The sequence below is a fragment of the Panicum hallii genome, chromosome 9 (genome assembly GCF_002211085.1).
Source record: "Panicum hallii strain FIL2 chromosome 9, PHallii_v3.1, whole genome shotgun sequence".
Classification (NCBI taxonomy): Eukaryota; Viridiplantae; Streptophyta; class Magnoliopsida; order Poales; family Poaceae; genus Panicum; species Panicum hallii.
The window spans coordinates 14,924,482-14,945,128 of NC_038050.1; the positions used below are offsets into that span (position 1 = coordinate 14,924,482).

The following is a 20,647-nucleotide window of genomic DNA, read 5'->3' on the forward strand; positions in this document are numbered from 1 at the left end:
TCTCGCGAATTAGCCAAAAGATTATGCAATTTTTTATCATTAGTCTACGTTTAATACTTCTAATTAGCAACTAAATATTCGTTTCGTTAGCCCTGCCGGATCCAAACATGCCCTGGCACAGATGGCAAGCACCGTGGAGCCACCGCGTGCAGCCGCATGCACCACGTCGAATGCACACAACTACCGCGTCCACCTCCTAGCCTTACGGACACCACAATACGACCGCTTAAGAGGACATGCGAAGTGCAGCACCAGTACGGCAGTACCTCCCTATCCAGGGGCGCGGTGAAGCGCAGTCCTACCTAGTTATCTCCATAGTGGAAGGAATCCATCATATTATTATGTGGACACTATTATTTCAATGGTAGATCATGTAGCCGTTGACAGCGAGATGTATATGCTAATTTTATCAAGCTCAAGAATTGCGGGGTCAATTTTTTGAAACTATTCATAGAGTAGGATTGTATGCGTGTATTCATAAAAGTAAGCGTAGGTGTATGTATATGAGCATCTATATTTGTATTATGTTTCGCAAAACAAAAGTGATCAATAATACTATCTCTTGTTGCATTGATAATAAATATTTCGCATTTTAAATGCAAGTTTAAAATACTATCCTACAAATAAACAACACCCAAGTGAGGTGATATAACCCAATAAAATAAATTATTTTATAGTCATTTTTATTAAATAGCATGCTACGCAGACAAATACGGTGATATGGCATGAAATTTATGAGAAGTGAGAAAAACTTTCATTTCATTGGGATGAAACTTAGTGCAGTTACTAATACTTTAAAACTCCAAGCTCTCACTAAGTATAATTTGTTCTATCATCGTATCTTTTCTCAATCCCGTGTGGCCATGGTTAGTATGATAGTAACTAATTTAGTTACAATTATTAGTAATTATATAATTCATGTTCGCATTCGATCTGAATGCCATGCACCAGTTAAATGCTCTGATCATCATTTGAAATTGTAAAAATAAAACTATACATTATAAATAATTGTTCCAAATATGAAAATAAACCTCTAGAAATAACATTTTTCGAAACCCCGTAATGAAACACTCCATTTGGAATGGCTATACCACCTTTGCCACTCAAAAAATTAGTGAGTTGTATCTGATTGCTGGTATTATTGTCATCATGGAATTTTTATGTGGAATTTTCTCTCTTCTTACGAAAACACATTATAGATACCTATAATCAAGGTAGACATATACGCACATTAACTTCTATGAGCAAACAAATGCATACCCAATGAGGATCTAAGCAAAATGTGGATCAAGCTGGTAAAAAGCTCGAAATAGTTACTGCCAAAGACATGTGTTCAAGACGACCACCTAGAGTCGTCGAGCTAGACAACCTGATCATTTTCAATGAACGGAATTGGAGTGATTTTTCTACACGCATGCACATGCACATAAGCTCTCTGTCGTTTGATGCGACCCAACGTCATAGATCCGCATTAATGCTTTTTCCCACATGCGTGGGCCACAAGGTCTTATTTTCTTCCCACCGATTTGAGGAGTTGTATCTCTTGGTGATCCGATTGTTTAAGCATAACAATCGTGCACGATAAGATACTTTTACTCTGATTGATTTAAGCATCTGGCTAAAAAATGGAGTTTTATGTCAAGATTTAGGAAGATAAAACCAGCAACATGATACGATCTATTAGAAATGATAGAATATATTTAAAAATAAACAAATGATATAAATCCCACTGCCAAAAATATAAATTCTAGCATTTTTGCCACCATTGCAAACTGATTCTCTAATACAAGCGGTTAGTGAAGTGGATTCTCTAGCTTCATCTGCATTGTGCTAGAACATAAAGAAATCCCACAATGCTGGGGACTGATGGCCAGTGGTGACGTGGATTGTCTTGAGGATCAAAACACACACTACTAGTCCTTGTTGTTGCAACTGAAGAAAAAAGTCTCCTTTAATTTGATTGAAGGTCCACCACAGTTCGTACAACCCCAACGCTTTATCTCACTCGATCACAAAAACTTGTACAAAAATAAGTCGAATATGAGTAGAATCCTGGTCCAAAAGCACATGCGCGAACGCACTGTCGCGTCCGTACATGCAAGCAACTGATCTATACGGGCATACAACAATCGAGCTCGATCAGCACTCGACTCCGCACGGCTTGAGGATGGGGCCCTTGGCCTTGGGGATGAAAGGGTCGATCCTAACCCAGACGAGCGAGAAGATGGAGGCGAGAAGGATGGACCAGAGCACGACGATGGTGGGCGTCCGGTTCTGCCTCCCCATTAGCCCCTTGAGGAACGGGTAGAGGTGGACAATGACCCAGAAGGAGAAGAAGAGCTTGCCGAAGAGCGGGCCCCAGGAGCCATAGCCGTTGTTGACGGCGTCGGACACACCGGCCACGATGCCGACCATGTTGATGATGATAAGGGTGGTGGGGGGCACCAGCAGGGTGGTCCACTTGAAGAGGTAGAGCTCGCCGAAGGCGTCCGTCTCGTCGGCGGCCGCCTTGGAGGTGACGGTGAAGTTGGTGTCCACGCCACCCAGCACCTTGAGCAGGCCCTGGAACACGGCGAAGAGGTGCGCGGAGACGCCGCCGATAACCCAGAACTGCTCGTTGCGCCACCAGTCCTCGATGCTCACCCCGCTCCACCGCAGCTCCAGCACGCCCGTCGCGATGATGGATAGGAACAACGCAATGAACCAGATGCTGGCCAGGTTGTTCAGCTGCAATAATGGCACGCGCGCCATGTTAATTCAGTTGATCGATCGATCATCAGGCACGTATAGCATAATAACATCTTGGGATCGGAATGAATGTGCTCACCGTGGGGATGATGAACTTGCCGGTGAGGAGACAGACGGCGGGGATGGTGCAGTAGGCGAGGAGCGGGATGGAGGTGAAGGGGTAGACGATGGTGTTAGTGTAGGCGAAGCGCTCCAGCCACTTGAGGCGGCCACCATAGGCGTACCAGAGCGGGCAGTGGCGGCTCATGAAGATCTCTACGGAACCCAGCGCCCAACGTAGCACCTGGTGGAGACGGTCAGACAAGTTGATTGGCGCCGAACCCTTGAACGCCGGCCGCGTTGGCGTGCAGTACACCGACCTCCACCCGCGGCAGTGCATTTTGAACCCAGTAAGAATGTCCTCTGTCACCGACCCGTAGATCCACCCAATCTGAAACGTTCAAGTAAATTAACACACATCCCACTCATCAGCCTTGCACCAGTGGTCTAGTGGTAGAATAGTACCCTGCCACGGTACAGACCCGGGTTCGATTCCCGGCTGGTGCAATTTTTTTTTATTTTGTTTGCTATTAAAAAAACTGCGTAAAATTTCGATTACCTCCTTGCCCCACTCGGTCTTCTCCTCGTAGCCGCAGCTGATGACGTGGATGGCCTCCTTGATGAGCGCGGCGGGGTCGGCGGCGGCGCCCTGTGGGAGTCCGCCGTCCTCGACGAGCGTGGAGGCGATGAACACCGGCGATTGGCCGAAGCGCTTCTCGAAGCTCTTCTGGGACATGAGCGAGGAGCGCTCCAGCTCCTCGTACCCCTCCAGGCCCTCCTCGATCTCCTCCAGCTCAAACGCGCGCTGGTGCTTCTTGTAGAGCCCCTTCTTGCCGCCGGCGACCGACCCGCCGCCGCCGAGCTTGTCCTTCTTGCTGCGCTTCCTGTAGAAGCCGAGCAGGCCGCGGCGCGGCTCGTCGCCGGAGTCGGCGCCGCCGCCGCCGCCGCCGCCCTTCTTCTTGTCCTTGCGGTGCTGCTTGCCGCCGCCGAAGCAGCAGCAGCAGCAGCACCAGGACGGCCAACAGTCGCACGTCATCTTGGGCCTCTTCTCCGGCCGCGGCGGGTCGTATCCGTAGAGCGCCTGTCGGTTGAAGACGCACCCGGTGCCGACGTAGACGGGCCCCTGGATGCCGTCCAGCCCCTTCATGTTGATGTCGAAGAAGACGACGTTCCGGTTGGCGTAGCGGTCGTGCCGGTCGATGCCGTCGAAGCGCTGCGGGAACTGGACGTAGCAGAGCTTCTTCCCCAGCTGCGGGTCCATGAGGAAGCACATGGCCTCGCGCACGGCCTTGCTGTTGTTCACGTAGTGGTCGCAGTCGAGGTTGAGGATGAAGGGCGCGTTGGTGAGCACGGCGGACACCCGCACCAGCGCGTTCATGGCGCCGGCCTTCTTGTGGTGGTTGTACCCGGGGCGCTTCTCCCTGGACACGTAGACCAGCCGCGGCAGCTCGTGGCCCTCCACGTCCAGCGCGCCCTGGCTGCCCAGGTAGACCTGGATCATCCCCGGGTGGTCGCGCGTGTTGTTCCCGGGCCACGGCGTGCCGTCCTGCATCACCCACCCCTCCTCGGGCTTCTTCTGCGCCTTGGCCACCAGCGCGTTGACCCGCACCTTGAACTCCTCGTACTCCCGCTTCATGGCGCGGCGCTCCTTCACGAACGTCGGCTGCACCTTGTCCTTGAGGTAGTCGATCTTCTGGGAGAAATAGAACTCCGGCGCGCGGGGCTCCACGGCGAACTTCTTGCAGAAGGGCACCCAGCGGCGCGCGAACTCGGCGGTCTCGGACAGCGTGTCGAAGAGCAGCATGGAGGCGCCGTCGTCGGAGACGTAGCAGCTGGCGCGGTCGACGGGGTAGTCGACGGCGAGGATGGAGAGCACGGTGTTGGCGGTGATGATGGGGGGCTCCTTGAGCGGGTCCACCGTGCTCACGAAGAAGTCGATCGGGGACAGCCGGCACGCCTCGCCCTCCCGGTCGTACCGCAGCGCCAGCCGGTCCAGGTACGTCTCCCGGGTGACGGGGGCCCACTTGGGGAGCTGGTCCAGGATCCACGAGAGCGCGAACCAGAGCTCGCACACCACGGACGCCAGCCACAGCGGCACGGCGTCCGTCGCCGGCGTCGTGATCCGGAACTTGAGGAAGAAGCACAGCACCACCAGCCGGAGGACGATGACGATGCGGTACGGGTTGATCTTGCTCGACGGGATCGGCACCTTGCGCCACAGAGGCTGACGGGCTTCGGCCAGCCTATCCATTTTATATATAGTTTTGCGTTGGGATTCGGATGAATGGAATTGCTTGATTAAATCAGTGCTAGCTAGCTGCTTACAGCATGTACTCGTCGTCGTTCTTGTCGTCGTCGTCGTCGCTGTCGTCGTGGTTGAGCTTGCCCCGCTTCTCCTGCTTGGTCTTCCACTTGTCGATGCGGTCCTTCCACTCCATGCTCCCCTCCATCTCCCTCTCGGCCTCCAGGTCCTTCCCGGCCACTGCGACACAGTCCACGCCATTAGTACTTGCAACTTCGATCCTACTACTTGCATTGCAGCATGCCTACACCGATCACTCCAGCAATCAGAAACGGTTTCGCACGCACTCACCGCTTCCGGTGAAGGAGGAGAGCGTCTGGCCTCCCGTCCGCCACTTGTGCGGCGGGTGCTCCCCGTTCTCCGAGTAGACGTCGAAGGCGACGGGCTCGTGGGGCTTCTTGCGGGGGCTCTTGGCGGCGGGGAACTCCTCCTCGAGGTCGTCCATCTCCGGGCCGTCGTCCTCGTCCCCTTCCACCCTTGGGCACCCTGCGCGCAATGCAATTCAGACGTGGTTGGTGTGCGCGGTTGGCGTTGGCGAGGTGCACCAACTCAACTAGCGTGCCAACTGACGACCGACCTTTGTGGCGCTTGTAGCGGGTGTTGCACTGCGGGCAGCACTGCGTGCCGTCGCTGCGCTCGTACTCGTAGCAGGGCCGGCAGACGGGGAAGCCGCACTCGGCGCACGCCACGAAGGGCTGCCCGTCCTCCCGCGCCCCGACCTCGTCCCCGCACACGCGGCACGTCCTCACGTCCGCGCTCCGGGACGCCTTGGCACCGTCGGCCTCCTCGTCGCGGGCGCGCATGACGTGCAGCTCGCCCCGCATGTGCGAGCCCGCCGCGAGGCCGCCGGTGACCGACCCGCCGGCGTCCATGGCGAGCAGCGGCAGCGGCAGGAGGGGAGTGAGGTATCGGTGAAGGGACGCGGAAGCGCCTGGCAGGGTGATATAGCTGGTGCTCGCGAGGTGGGCGTGGTGACCGGTGAGGAGGCGGGCGGGTAAGGTGGCGGGGTGGCGTCCCGCACCAACCGTGGGTTGGGGAGTCCGGTCCGGCGTTGATTAGAGAACAAGCCAAGGCAAAGGCAGGTGCGTGACAAGCACAGCAGGGCTCGCTTCGGCAGCAAGGCGGTGTGCCGATCACTCGCAGTGATCGTGAAGCAAACGAGCCGACGCGCACGCGTGCCCGGGGAAATTTCCTGTCCAAATCAGGGGTGGATCGGAGGTCGCCAGGGCGCGGGAGCGCAAGGCAGCCGGACGAAGCAAACCGGTGGTTCGCCGCGACGCCTCAGCGTTGATGGTAAAGATGGCGAGCAGCGAGCTCGTGTGTGTGACGGTGAAGTCAGTGCCTCTATAAATGGCAGGTGGTAAGACAGGACGGACAACCATCCGAGATGAAACGAGATCGTGCGACCAAGACACATCACACATGTGCTCTCAGCGAGGTTGGCGCGATACCACGCCGACAGAACAATGCAGCCCTTTTCTTCTGAGAATCACCTGATATTTGGTTCGCTACAGCGCGAAGGAAGAGCACAAGCAAGAAACCCAAGTACTCTAGCCTCGTCTTCAAAAGTTCCCTCATCAAGCACCGACACAACAAGGGCAAAAGTTTTGGTTTGGCGACTATCTTGCAGTCAGGGCAGGACACATTAGCAGAAAGAAGCAAAATGCCACCGCAAGCAATGAAGCCAAGCAAACGTTTCGAGGTTGAAAACATGGATATGGGATGTAACAATCTGAGAACGAAATGGCTCGCCTGGGTTGTTGAATCGCATATTAAGATTGAAATTTAGTGCCATACAAAGTCGTTAATGTCTTTCCAGCATCTCTTTCTTGTACTACAGTAGCTATCTGAGAGACACATAACATCATAATAGATGGGAAAATTGCCTCGGGCAATAGCTGAGGCTGTCGAATGAAAGTAGATACCAAGAAGTTTTAACTCCACCCCCGCTATCCAATCCAAGCCACAGCCTTCATGATGCGCACCTTACACGGTGTACCGTCCACCTCTGCTCGGCTTCTCTCTTCTGGAGTCATCCTGCTTATGAGAGGCATCAAGTTGGAGTGAGCTCAGTGCAAATACTTGATATTTTCTCACTAGTGTTTTTTTTTTAAAAAAGGTGCTATGCAGACCAAATAAGGGAAGAATCTGAAGGCATACATGGAAAGTGTAGGTGATCTTGTCATTGTAGTCGATGACATCCTTCCATTTCTTGCCAATGTTTACCTGCACAATAAGGGAACAGGTCAACACAGAACAGCACATCAATACCATCGAGATATTAGAAAATGGCAATGGAAAACTTCAAAGGCTGCAGCATGGGAGCTCTTCAATGGGATAATGATGGCCAACAGAAGACGACTCAAACTGTAGGGAGAGGTTCAAGAATTACAAAATAATAACTTAGGAAAGGTTTTTGGGCGTCTTTCTTCCAGTATTCCTTGTTGAATGCATACAGGATGGGAATATTGTTCACATAACAATTTTATAAACATAAACATTACGCACAAATACAACATGTAAAATTTCCTACAACATCGTATTAAATAAAGAAACCAAGTAACCACTTTCACGCAATATCACAGTGTTGCTCACTCAATAAGCTGTTTTGAACCCTGTATCCCTGCACAACCAAATAGCATGCACAAAAACTCCTAGCAAACTATATAGTTCTCTTTCAGAGGGAGATGATTTGGGGTATATGCCCTTTCCAAGAAAGAAAGCAATTTTGCAGCTTTAATTGATAGCAAAACATGTCTGGTAGAACTAGTGTTGGATATCACTCCCTGTCTCTTGAGTGTTTATCATAAACACACTAGCTTTTTTCTCTTGGTGGACACGCACACAAGCACAAGATGACATAAGTAGTTTTTGGTCAATGCGATCACTTTAGCCCTCATCGTTTTCTCACATATATAGCAGATACAAGGCTGCACACCTGTCCATGATATCCTCCTAATTAAAGCAGTCAATGCCCATATGATCTACATATTGTTCTCTTTAACTAGAAGCTGAAATCTATCCACTAATAGGAATGAATCTAGGCACTAGCTGAACCTTGACACATTCTAGTAATGAGATTAATGCTAACAACTAGAACACCTGTCCAACCAAAAAACAAACTTATAATGCAATCAAACAAGATATGGAACCTTGAAGAGAACTACAGTAATACAAAACTTCTACAATAACTAACTACCATCTGCATTTTGAAGTCTAGTAACGAGATTAATGCTAACAAATAAAACACCTGTCCAACCAAAAACAAACTTAGAATGCAATCAAACAAGATATGGAACCTTGAAGAGAACTACAGTAATACAAAACTTCTACAATAACTAGCTACCATCTGCATTTCGAAGGGGACAAGACCAGCCAAGGTGAGCTATGCACGCCTTGCGTAACTGTTACCCAAAGCGAACTCGGTCCACCTGGACGCCTAGGCGACGCCTTTGAAACACTGGCTATCATGCCACTGCAACGCTAATACAAAAACTTCTACCAGAACTCGCAACAAAGGAAGCAGGAGGAACTGGGTATCGAGAGATGTATACCAGAAGGCAGCACAGCAGCTAGGGATTTGCACAGCTTATTGACAATATTGGCAGGAAGACAACAGTGAACTATATAAATCTACTTTCCCCTTTATCAAGATACGAACCAAAGCACTATGGCATATAAGAAAATATCAGTATCATAACTGATTACAGAATTAGAATGACTTTCAAAACCAACCTGGACAGCTTCATTGCTGGCAGTCCTAGTCCATAATGCAAGCTTATCTCCTCTCTGACGGACACTGGCAACAATTCCACAGATGTCCTCGGTTTCATCAAACTGCTCTCCAATAAGAGCCATCAACTGCATGTTCAAATAGTTATTCAAAGCTCCTTCAATAAATACATCTCAGGTAAGATCAGCTTCAGGCTGATCTATAAAGAACTTCCGAGCACCTGAACATTTGAAATAAGATTAAGAAAGATGTACCGTTTCAAGCCACATGGTCTCAAAGGTTGCCTTTCTGTTGCATGGGACAGTCCATTTGCCACCATTTGCACACTCTGGGTCTTCCCATTTTGGCTCCACTCCAGCCTTGAACAGATGAAAATCAGCATTCCCAGTCAACTTGCTTGGACGGAAAATCTGATCGTACAAGCTACACCAAGAAAGAAGGGATCCATAAGTATACAGATTCCATAGAGTCAAATTAAAAGGTGTTTAAGGTGAAATACCACCAAATAAATAAGCTTAAAATTACATAAATAGAAGACTTCAAAAGACAAAACACGTTGTGTAAGTATTGTAATCATTGATAGCTATTGCTTATTAGTTAAGGCTAAAACTAAGAGGTTAACACTTTCTATATGTGACAAGGGCACAAGTCTAATGCAAGCCAGAACATGTCTACCTTTTATAGAAAAGGTTAGGTCATGAAAGACCAGTGGAAGAAATTCGGAGAAGATTCATTCTGTATATCCAACACGCCAAGATGCTCAAACCAGGAATAACACAGTAGAATTATCAGCAGTTGATTCATTTTAGTTCAGCGTGGAGTCTTTAACTGACATACCAATCTTAATATGATAGAAAGCAACTCCTTAACTACAAGGATAAATCCCCCCTCTCTTAACGGACATTGTAGAATCTCTACTACAGCTGTACTTCATTTGCTATAGTAACAACTCTACCACCATATCGTCACTAAAAACACACGGGACAGCTAAATAAACCAGCCAAACGCAATCAACAATCAGAACTAATCCGATGCAAACAGCAGAAAATAATATCACGAACAGACAACTAACATATTTCATCATCTATATCATAGTTTCAGATTTCGTCGGCTAAGGTAACCTAGAACCCAATCTACCCCGCAAATAATTCCCACCGCCACATGCCGCCTAAAACACCACAGAAACTGATGATCATGAACCAGCACGGCATCCAGATCGGATCCGAGCGGAACGGATCCGGAAGTGGCGTGGGAGAAGAGGCGAAGCCCCCGCGGCGTCGGTCACGTACCTCCAGAACTCCTCGACGGTGTCGAAGGTGTAGGCCTTTTTGAGGGAGGTGCCCCACGCGGCGCCGGGCTTGGGCTTCGACTGGATGTCGTACCAGAAGGTCCACTGCCGGTGCAGCTTGTGCGGCCCCTTGGCCTCCGCCGCGGCGCCGCCCTCGGTCGCCGCGACCTCCGGGGTCGTCGCCGCCACAGCCGCCGGCGCAGTCTCAACCTCCGCCATGTCGCGCCGCCGCCGCCGCTTTCCGAGGGTTTTTTTTTTGGGGTGGAGGGGGAGGGGTGGGGATAGCCGATACGAGAGGAGGGAGGGGAGACAGAGAGAGGCTGCGGCTGTCGAAGAGACGTGAAGGGGAAGAAGGGTTCGGCCTTTGGGGTGAGCGAGGTCGGCGTGGGCGTTTTGATTGGGCTCCGGCCCAGTTCATGTTGAATTGCGGCAAACGAGGTACACATTTTTCTCAGCTCGCTTACAGCACGAGCATACATTTGATATATTTCTATTTGTTCCTCAATAAATACTATGGCATCTAACTACACGAATCGTACAAATATTACGAAACAGATGAGGTAATAAATAAATGGTTGCGAAAGCCTAACATTTTAATCTGATGCGAAACCGTATTTTAAAAAAGGAGCAGGAATTGATAGCTAAAAAGAAGAGGAAAAGCATGAACAAGAAAGGCTATTAAGAACGGTTGAAGAAATCTCCAACCCGGGCAATGGTGCTCCGATGGCAGTAGATATTCCAGCACTGCTAGGGTCTCTTATTTCAAGTTGGAGAGTAATTTTCACATGGATCGAGCTAGAGCTAGAGGAAGGTCTATGGGAGGTTGCTAGCTGATGGCAGAGATGAGTGATGAACAAGATGGCAAGACAGTACCCCTATAATGGGATACTAAACAGTGGGTGTTGGAGGCAGCCAAGGAGGTGTCGAGTGGTTTCGTGAGCAACCAAAAGCTAGACAAAGGGCGGTGGCGGCAGGACAATTTTGCCAGTTGATAAGATGCCATCGCTAAGCCAAACGGGACAGTTAACTTATTGAAAACAGTTTCAATTTCATCAGAGAAGCTTCAGAAGCCATCACTAAAGGAGCTGCTTCAGAAGCTGTTTTTGTTTTAGGAGAAACTGAAGCTATACCAAACGGCACATTAGATAGGCTAAAATTGAGTGATAACTTTAGCACATATTAGTAATCATATTTTTGCTAAAGTTTTTAAAATCTTATCTAAAGTTTAGCCCACCCATTAACACTTCTATTTCTGTTTGAATCCACTTTAAAGCTTTAACACTTGAATCCAAACACCTCCTTAATCTTTCTTTCATGGATAGTCTCATTTCATTTGAGCTTTGCTTCGTATGCTCATGCGAGTGAAAACGTAGTTGACTTCCTATTGTTCCTAACTGTGAGGTGGAGCGAAGTTGTGACAGATGATAATACACCACACCCTCTGAAGGTTACTTGGAACAGAAAGCAATGTGGCGTTAAAAACCATAACAGGGCTATTACCAAATAACAACCAAACTTTTACAAAGAGATGTACAGAACCTTCACATGACCTAACTGGTTATAGTCACCTCATCTGTGCAGTGTATCACCTAACAACAGATTATACACCCTAGCCTAAAATTGTCAAAGCTCATATTTCAGCTCGCTTTTGCCGTTCAATTCTCAATGAACCACAAAAAGAAAAGTATAGCGGTGTGAGAACAAATCAATTTTCCTAAAACGAGAAGAATTGGGCCATCTGTGTATGTGCTTGAGTATCAAAAGGTGAGATTCAAACCACGTCTCTTGTGGTTGGACAACACAGTGGTTGCGTTCTATGTTTTTTATATGCTGACTTCCTCCTGTTCCTCAGAAAACTGCAAGTGTTGTGTATATTCATGTCTACAAATCATGGAAGAGGCGCCTAATTTGTTCAACAGTGGCAGGCATCAGCGTGACAGGGCACCTTTTATGCTGTAGCACAAAACAATGCCATATAAGCTGATGATGGACAGACAATGTGGCTGAAATATATATTTGTATCTGATATGGTAGAACCCACCTGAGAGACGGACTTGAATATGCAGCTGTAGCAAAAAACAAAACCAGAAACAGAAAGAACAGATGGGTTGGCACGCTTCTGGCAGCACAGGGGGCAGAGCGTCTTGTCAGTTGGCAAGGGGATTCCGTCTTTGGCAACCTAATAAAAATGTTGCAGACCCATATGAGATTGTAATCATGAACTAAAGGTTTCGTTATTTAACAGTTTAACACAAAATATGTGAACTGCAGAGAAAACAACACATTTCAGAATACTTGCAAAATCACGGGTTGACTACGTCATAAGAGAATGGTGGCAGGCTTAGAATAAATAGATATACCTTTGGAGTTGGTGGTGGAGGGGGTGGTGGATATACAGTTGGAGCGGACATTCTTTCTTCAGCAGATTGGTACCACCACTCCATCATCTAAGGTAAGGTTGCCAAAAGGAGAACATTAAGTACAGTTCTGTAGTTGAAATCATGCTTTTCATATGGAGATCTAACACATGGATAGAACTGGTTCATGTAAACGCGTAAAAAAGTCTGCAAACATCATCAAGTAAGGACTTTGATTTCTTAGCCATTTCAATATTTAGAGGTTTAAGGATGCCTTAAAGGAATTATTTCTCCCATTAGTTTCAACTTTCAATCGAAGTATTTACAAAACAAATATCAAACATTTGAACTCAGCAGCCTGCCTGTAAGAAGATATTCAAAGTGAGAGATTAAAGATAGATTCTCTAAGACAGGAACTTGCAGAACAGACCTTGAAAAAGAAGACTGCAGCAATTAAACCTGTTTGTGCATAATCTAGAGTTGTATATATACAACTAAGGAACACCCGTTGCACAGCCTGCAGAGGTCATACAAAAAAGTTCTTGTGATGAGCTAGGGCTCGAAAATTCACACATGAAGCCAATACAGCTACTGAGTACCGACAGTCCTCTCCTACCTTTAACCATGGAGGACCACGAAGTCTTTCAAGTTCACGATTTCTAATCCTTGATATCCTAGAAGATGAATCCATCTATTTATTCAGATGACGAAAGAGAAAATATATTAGGCACATCATCGTATAAAGAAATGGAACGTGTAAATGTATTTGCCCACTGGTTAGTGCTTCCAATGATTAAAAAAGGGTTTTGGTCAGAAAAGAAAGTGATAAAAAAGGGGTGCCATGTGATACGAAAAAACACAGCGATAAATATGCAATAATGGGATTCTAAACATGCCTCTGCATAACTAATAATAAATATGCCAATAAAAAGAAAGTGTTAAGTGCAATACCAGCTCTTGTCCAGTAGCACGACAAACGTGAAGCCCTAGCACATGCAGTGCTGGACTATAAAAAGCAGTGGCATCCAACAGATACAGCAGCTGGTATGCAAACGAGAGACCTGCAAACAAGGATGCCATAAGTGAAACTCTACAGCCCACATGATGAAACAAACAACCACGCATTGCATCATTCTTTTGATCACATGAAACACAAATGAAATTGGGTTATACTGGACAAATAGACCAAAAAAATACTAGCAATGCAAAACTAAAATGACAAGATCAGAAGATCAAAGTTTATTCTCCGGAAAAAAGTGTCAAGAAAGGATGATGCAAAGGAAATAAGGAAAAATAGAGCTGATTGTGATTCTTCTCACTGGTGCTTTGTAACAATAATATGGAATAATCAACTCCTAGAAGAGAATCAAGACAGAACAGCACAGATATTACTTATAATTCATACAGGATGAAGATTCATGGGAGTAGCTGGTAAACAAACCTTCATTAGTTGCATGAATCCATGGATAGCAAACGCCTATGAGTGAGGCAAAGTTCTTCTTAAAACGTGTCAAGTTTGACACTTCTCCAATTGTAGGGTCATTCTGTGCTTGAGAAGTCTGCTCCTGATCTAATACAAAGCCAGCTTCATCAAACCTCACATCATCCTGACCCCAAAGAGTTGCCTGCAACCTGGCTTCCCTTTCTCTATTGTATATAGACTGCAACTTTGACTTAAAATATGGCAAAACAACCTACAATAACATCAGCAAAAGTTCAGCATAAAGAGAAGAGTTATTCCATAAGCAACAACTTTCATCATTATATGAAGGAAAATTTTGGCACACATTGCTTTATATCAAAAGTTCAATGTACATAGTTATTTACTTACCTTAGACACAATTCAAGTTTTCAATGGTTGCATTTTGGGAATGGCACAATACATGGACTATTGAAATCAGAAACTAACATTTCCAAACAACAAAAAGATAAAACAGGAAGACATATTTTAATTTTTTTATTCATAAGGCAAGTTCTACTGAACAGTGATAAATGGACATGGGTGTGGGTGTGGGTGTCTGATCCAGCAGATTTTTTTGGGACATGCCAAAAACTACTTGGAATCCAACGTGACTGAAGGGTGTCTGACTCAGAAAAAAATTAGGACAAGGTCGTATGAATAAAACTGCAACTTAAGTGCACCCCAAATCCATTCAATATTTTTTTAAAAAAAAACTAAGTTAAGGACTAGGGTAGAATATATCTTGAAGCAGGACAAGAACCAATTGTCAATAATATAATGCATAAAGGAATAAGGATATATACATCCTTATAGCAGTTGGGTACCGCAGGAAGCAATTGCGCCACATATATCACAACCAGATGCCAACAAACTAACAAGATTGAAAACTGAAAACCATAACTGAGATCCGAAGATAGCAATACAGTAACAGCATCAGGGCCGTAAGTTAGGCAAAAGGCCTTTTCTGATATTCATACTACAGAACTAGTCAGTTGTTCATAGACAAATCAGCTCAATCTTAATAAGAAACTCTTGGCGCAAACCAGAATAGAAATCTCATGAAGCCATGAGTCGAGAAACTCAAGTCATGGCACTGAATCTAGTTCATGTACTTTTGCGAGTACCAAATTTGATAATTCTTTTTATAGCGATAGCTAAGCAGCAAATGGTAAATTATGTTTCCCCTAGGAATGAAGAACAAAGCAGACACAAAGCTGCAGTGTGTCAGTAAAATTGCTCGCATCCTACCAAGAAAACCACCGAGAGGATTTTCTGGCGCTTCCTTAGTGCAGAAGCATAGACTTTATCACTGGATTCTGTACCAAGGCTCTTTCTCTTTACTGAAACCTTAACAGGTCTCCTCCTGAGACCATATAATGACTCTGAAAAAGAACCATCTGAAAGAAAACAATTCGGAAAAGTTAAAATAAATACAATTAAAATTTGGTCACTGGGATCAAGCTTGCTTAGTTAAGTTTGTCCATTTGACCAGTTTGGTAATATTTTCACATACATTAGTAGATTAAAGTAAGTTAACAGAGCATGTTAGCAGTAATCCTTGTGTTAGTTATCTATCTAACTAGAGTTAGTTTACTCAGGTTAGTGTAGGGTATCTTCTGTCTTCCCTTAGTCAGCAAGCCTAGTTTCCTTAGGGGGTAAGTTCTTGGTCAGCAAGGACCTTTGGTCAGCAAGTAAGTCTAGCAGCTGTCTTTGACAGCCAGTAGTTGTGGTCAAGTTGGCTTTTGCAAGCTGCTGGACAGCAGCAATCTAAGGAGCAAGCTCTTGCTTCAAATGAACCAAGCCTCTCGTTTCAGCTCCTGCAGTTCCAAAACAGAACTGAGTGCTGCCTAGACACTCCCTGTTTCCCTTCCTGCTCATCCTATAGTTGCTGCAACCTCCAACAGAGCAGTCGGCAGTTAGGCCTAGTTTTTGGTCTGGCAATAAGTTGGTCCAAGCATGGGCTCTTTTGATTCTATTAAGAAAAATAAACCTGTAGGGCTGGATGATACCATTCCAATAACCTCAGGTGGTATGTAAACTATGAGACAGATATGGTGATAGTAATGCAAGTATGAACATAAAATATGATGGCTCGCTCTATTAAAAATATTAGTATACTGCTGCATGAAATTCTTTTCCCAATAGGTTCAAGGGGGCTTCGTTGAAGAAAATAAGACACTCAGAATCAACATTGTAATGCCAGTTCCATTAGTTTTCTGTATTCCAATTTCGTCCCTTACAAGTGTCCTAAACAGACTAGTGTTCTCATGCAGAAAGTATTATGGTAGAGCAACAACGAACCTGTTGTTCGTAGACTGTGAGACTCAAGGACTCCCATTAACAAGGCGAAGAATTCATCTTCATAATCTAAAACTTTGTGTAGTAATGGCCTTCTTAGTGCAAAAACCTGCAAGTAAAAATGAGTTAACCCTAATCCACATAATTGGTGAAATAAACTTTTCCGAAATGCATGGACGTCATATTTGGAGGAGAGAACATCAATAAGGAACGATTAAAGTTTTTTGAGGGTACTCTTATGCTTCCCTAAGTAATGTTCGTATGCAACTTTGCACAATCAAACATAAAAAATGAGTTGTAGATTGTAGAATACTCATTTCATATAAATTGAAGTAGCTGGATAGTTTTGTAAAGATAAAACTGTTGAAATATAACTTATACACCTACCTATCAGTTGAGTGTAATTGGTAACAGGGAGGAAAAGTATAGCATGTGCAGCAAGGAAACCTAAGTATATTGGCTTTCCCCAAAAAATAATACACTGATTTTAAGAGTAATCTATATATTAATGAAGCAATCAGAACATTACTACAATAAGATACATGAAAACATGCATCGGTTTGCTAAAAGATACCGGAGCAATGCGCATTGGCAGATGTTCATATCCTATGTCCTGTTACACATTATATTTCTTATGTCACATTGTATGCAGGTTTTCTTGCGACAATATGTTGACCCTATATGTGATGGTTAGTCTCCAAAAATTGCAACACACAAGAAGTCATCTACATTATCCATAGTTTTCCACTGCACACAGAAGTGCAGAACATCATCATGCTAGCAGCCAGCTCAATGTGCAGTCCCATACCACTCACACAAATGAATTCAGTCTGAGCCTGACGGTTAGCCAAAATGGGCTAACCTATATAATCTGATCTCAAGCTCAGTTTGCACTTGCAATTACGTCTAACGAACTAAACCTTACCGAACTCTCTTAAAGCTAAAGATGGCAGGACAACAAAAAGCAGCGAGACAAACAACATGTAGAAGCAGTGAAAAACTTCATAATCATCCCCGAAACTAAGATCACTTCAATGCGTCATTCCGCGACGCACTATTGTGCCATCCATGACATCGGGGGCACGCACGACTAAGCAACACGCCACGCAATCCCCCGAACCAGGCACGGAATCTCAGTGATTCGATCCAATCAGAGACGAGCAAGTAAGGGGGTGAGGCGAGCGGTTTTACCCCGAGCGAGTAGGTGAGCGCGGCGCGGAGGCTGGCGGGAAGCTGCTGCGCGGCCGACATCTCGAAGAAGGTGGGCCGCGCGCCCTGCCCTCCCACCTGGAACAGCATCGCCGCTGCCCCCGCCGCCCGCGCCGCCTCCGGGGCTGCGGGAGGGAACTAGGGTTGCGGCCGCGGGCCGGGGCCTAGAGCTCGGCTGGCGCCGGAGCTGCGGCGGCGGCGGCGGGCGCGGCCGCTGCGGGGCGGTGTTATCTGCTGGGAAGCGACGGTTTAGTGTTGGCTCGCGCGTCCACGGCGGTGAGGGGAACTCGCCAGGCAAGGGCAAGGAGAGGGAAGGTGGGACGCCGGAGATGGGTTGGGGGGGAGAGTGGGAGACGAGACGATCAGCGGCTCGACCGAGGAGAGGGGAGGAATCGCGACACGACTGATCGGGCCTTGGCGGGTCAAGAGGCCGATCTGCCAACATTTGGGCGGTCCAGAAGGTACGGGCTGTATGGGCCGAAAACACAACAGCAACGGTTGCCGCCGGTGATCAGGTTGGGTTTTGGGCTTTTGACTCCGTGTTTGGTTTTCTGCCATCTTTTATTTGATTTTCTGCTAATTGAGTTTTGGGCTTTTGGCTCCTCGTTTGCACTCAAAAAAAGGAAAAGTAACGTTCCCCTCAGACAGCTGCCCAAGGTCTTGATTTAATGGTAATTTCAAACCTTAATTACACCGAACGCGCAACTCCTGTACAGCAGCAAAATACTCCTCACCGATCCACACTCACACTAGGAAGAGACCTAGCTTAAAAGCGGTGGCCGGAGGAGCCAATGCCGTCGTCGAAGTTCCGGGAGTAGCTCTGCAGGTCGTAGCCGAACCTCACCGCGGCCCGGCCCGGCCTCCCGGCGCTCAGCCTGCACCGCAGCAGCCTCCTTAACAGCTGCTTCACCGGTGCCGCCGCTCCGCCGTCGCTCCCCGCGCCGACCCTCCGCCGGCCGCCACCGCCTCTGGACGTGCCCATGGACAGCAGAGACACCATGCTTCGCTCTCTCGATCGGTCACACCGTCGCGGCAACTCGATCGCAGCTTCGCGCTGCTTCACAGTTCACACTTCACACTACCGTCGGTTGCTCCTGGGTCCTGCGCCTATGCAACTGCAGCTTCCGAGAGACGGAGGCCAACCTCCCATGCCGCTGCTTTATATTCAAGCTCGGATCGCCAGACCAACTGGCAAGCACTCGCTCGCTCGCGTACGCAAATGGTGTCCAGGCCGCCGACTACGACGGGACCAGGGATCCGGATAAGATGCATGGTCCGGGCAAGTAAAAGCCATCTTTTCCGGCGTCGCCGTCCTACAGTTGGAAAGAAAGATAGCTACCGACCGACCGGTCGGCCAACGAGACAAGCAGGCAGATGCAGTGGCAATGGCGAATTGGGGACAGGCGCGGCCGATGGCAATCGCCTCTTCTCGTGTGAACCGTGAAGGGAGGCTGGGGCTGGCTGGCAAACGAGAGGATCGACAGGGTCGGCTCTCGACGGCCTCGTGTACGTGTCTGTCTTGTGTGATCCTGTCCTTGCCGACTGCGAGCAAGGGTCATGTCCCAATAGCTGGCCAGTCATCTTTATCTTTTCAAAGTGCTGGCCAGTCACCCTTGGGCAAAGCTGACTCGGACGATTTGTACCACCTTTTAAAGTACCACCAGAGGAAGAGTCTACGCATGATTACTCCGACAACATTTTTGCGTGAGTCAAGGAACCAGCAGTGATTCCGCTACTGTTTGCACCACTTCTCTTGATTTCGCTACACGGGAAGCATGCCAAGCAGCAGCGTGCGGAACTGCGGATGAAAATGTGGTGTATTATTTGGAGCAGTGTACTGATTACAAACAGCACATCTTGATGAACGATGGCAGGCGTATATGTATAAAAGAAAGATACCGTGCTCTTACCAGTTCTGAACACTCAACATCATGTCCCGTTTTCATATTTGCAGGTCCTGTTTACTACAAAGCCAGCGGCTAGCACAGTCACCGGGAAAAGTTGTTCCCATATCGGGAACACGGGTACATTTATCCTAATAATATTAAAATCTCTCTTAAACAACGTACATATTCCATATTTTCTCGATCCATCAATCCGGAAACTTTTATAACTATGCTACACAGTGGCTCTAAAGATTCTGATTTGAGCCAGTGCTTCTCCTTTAACATCCAAACACCGCCCCCCCCCCCCCCCACACCCCCCCACCCCCCCAAACCCCAATGGGGATTCGGGTGGCACTTCCCCTGCTCTGCTCCCGTCTTGATCCCACGCATAATCAAATTCAAACAATTCCATTCCAGTTTCCAACAGCTGACAGAAAGCATTCTGCGTGGTGACTACAAAGTTACTAGTAGTTAATTACAAAGAAGAAGCGAGCCATTTACAGTAACTGGACGAGGCAGCTGCCCGGGCCAGCTAGCTAATTAATCACAGGGAATCACTAAGCTACGTAGTAAACGGAATCACTAAAGGCGGTGTAGCCGAGAGCGAGGCCGTCGTCGAAGTTCTGGGAGTAGCTCCGCATGTCGTAGCCGAAGCTCACCGCGGCCCGCCGTCTCGGCCGCGCTGCGCTTCTCCTCCACGTGGACCGCAGCCTCGACAGCATCTGCTTCGCCGCCGCCGCTGCCGCCGACCTCCCGCCGCTCCTGGCGTGGGAGCTGCCGCTGCCGCCGGTGTACGCGCCAACTGGAGACGCCATCCTCTCTCGATCGCAGTAGCAAGCTCTTGGCTTCTGAGGCTGCGTTTGGTTCGGCGTCGGGAGCCAGCCTTCGCGTTCGGAACGCAGAATCCGAATCAAAGGCATCCGACAGAGACCTCTGCTTATCGAATGCAGCTGCGTTCGCTGTGTACAAAAACGAACGCGCATCGGAGCTGCTTATCGAGCGTTGTGGGCGAACGAAAACCTCCGAAAATTATAGGATACCGTTTCGATCTTCTTCTTTTCCCTTCTATTTTTTTCACAACAGTTTTCTCATAGCAGTTTTTTCACAGCAGCTTTTCACAGCTCACAGCTGAATCAAACACACCCTGAGTCTATACCCCTCGATCTGCAACTGCGGCTTTATGAACTGCGAAGACCTTGCCTAGACGACGCCTGCCGTGCAGCGCCTTTTATAAGCCCGCTCGACTGGTCGATCGTATCGGAATCGGATGGGTTCCTACCGAGTTCCTGGCGACGTCGCCGACCGGGCCCACCGGCACGCACGCA

At 47.7% G+C, this 20,647-nt stretch overlaps 3 protein-coding genes and 1 non-coding gene across 5 annotated transcripts; 1 reads left to right on the forward strand and 3 right to left on the reverse strand.

Annotated features, from left to right (window-relative positions):
• Positions 1-1,933: 1,933 nt before the first annotated feature.
• LOC112874865 (cellulose synthase A catalytic subunit 7 [UDP-forming]) lies at positions 1,934-5,995 on the reverse strand. Its single transcript, XM_025938429.1, has 6 exons — positions 5,667-5,995; positions 5,381-5,575; positions 5,113-5,269; positions 3,347-5,030; positions 2,828-3,178; positions 1,934-2,727 (listed from the first exon to the last, which is right to left on the reverse strand). Exons 1-6 carry the CDS (start codon positions 5,959-5,961, stop codon positions 2,140-2,142), a joined length of 3,270 nt encoding a protein of 1,089 aa, XP_025794214.1. The 5' UTR covers positions 5,962-5,995; the 3' UTR covers positions 1,934-2,139.
• On the forward strand, positions 3,224-3,294 carry TRNAG-GCC. Its single transcript has one exon. It is a non-coding gene; the product is annotated as a tRNA-Gly (tRNA).
• An 827-nt stretch (positions 5,996-6,822) lies between the features above and the next one.
• LOC112877269 (eukaryotic translation initiation factor) lies at positions 6,823-10,395 on the reverse strand. The gene is made up of 5 exons (XM_025941513.1): positions 10,112-10,395; positions 9,077-9,245; positions 8,825-8,950; positions 7,250-7,315; positions 6,823-7,126 (listed from the first exon to the last, which is right to left on the reverse strand). Exons 1-5 carry the CDS (start codon positions 10,327-10,329, stop codon positions 7,076-7,078), a joined length of 630 nt encoding a protein of 209 aa, XP_025797298.1. The 5' UTR covers positions 10,330-10,395; the 3' UTR covers positions 6,823-7,075.
• Positions 10,396-11,580: 1,185 nt separating this feature from the next.
• On the reverse strand, positions 11,581-17,840 carry LOC112877276 (peroxisome biogenesis protein 12). 2 transcript variants are annotated; one of them, XM_025941520.1, is made up of 11 exons: positions 17,657-17,840; positions 17,419-17,586; positions 16,231-16,336; positions 15,178-15,326; positions 13,909-14,161; positions 13,419-13,528; positions 13,084-13,158; positions 12,898-12,984; positions 12,471-12,557; positions 12,152-12,289; positions 11,581-12,063 (listed from the first exon to the last, which is right to left on the reverse strand). In XM_025941520.1, exons 2-11 carry the CDS (start codon positions 17,524-17,526, stop codon positions 11,992-11,994), a joined length of 1,185 nt encoding a protein of 394 aa, XP_025797305.1. In that variant the 5' UTR covers positions 17,527-17,586; positions 17,657-17,840; the 3' UTR covers positions 11,581-11,991. The 2 variants fall into 2 exon arrangements, with proteins under 2 accessions (XP_025797305.1, XP_025797304.1); XM_025941519.1 differs by having other exon boundaries at positions 17,419-17,840.
• Between the last annotated feature and the right edge of the window lie 2,807 nt (positions 17,841-20,647).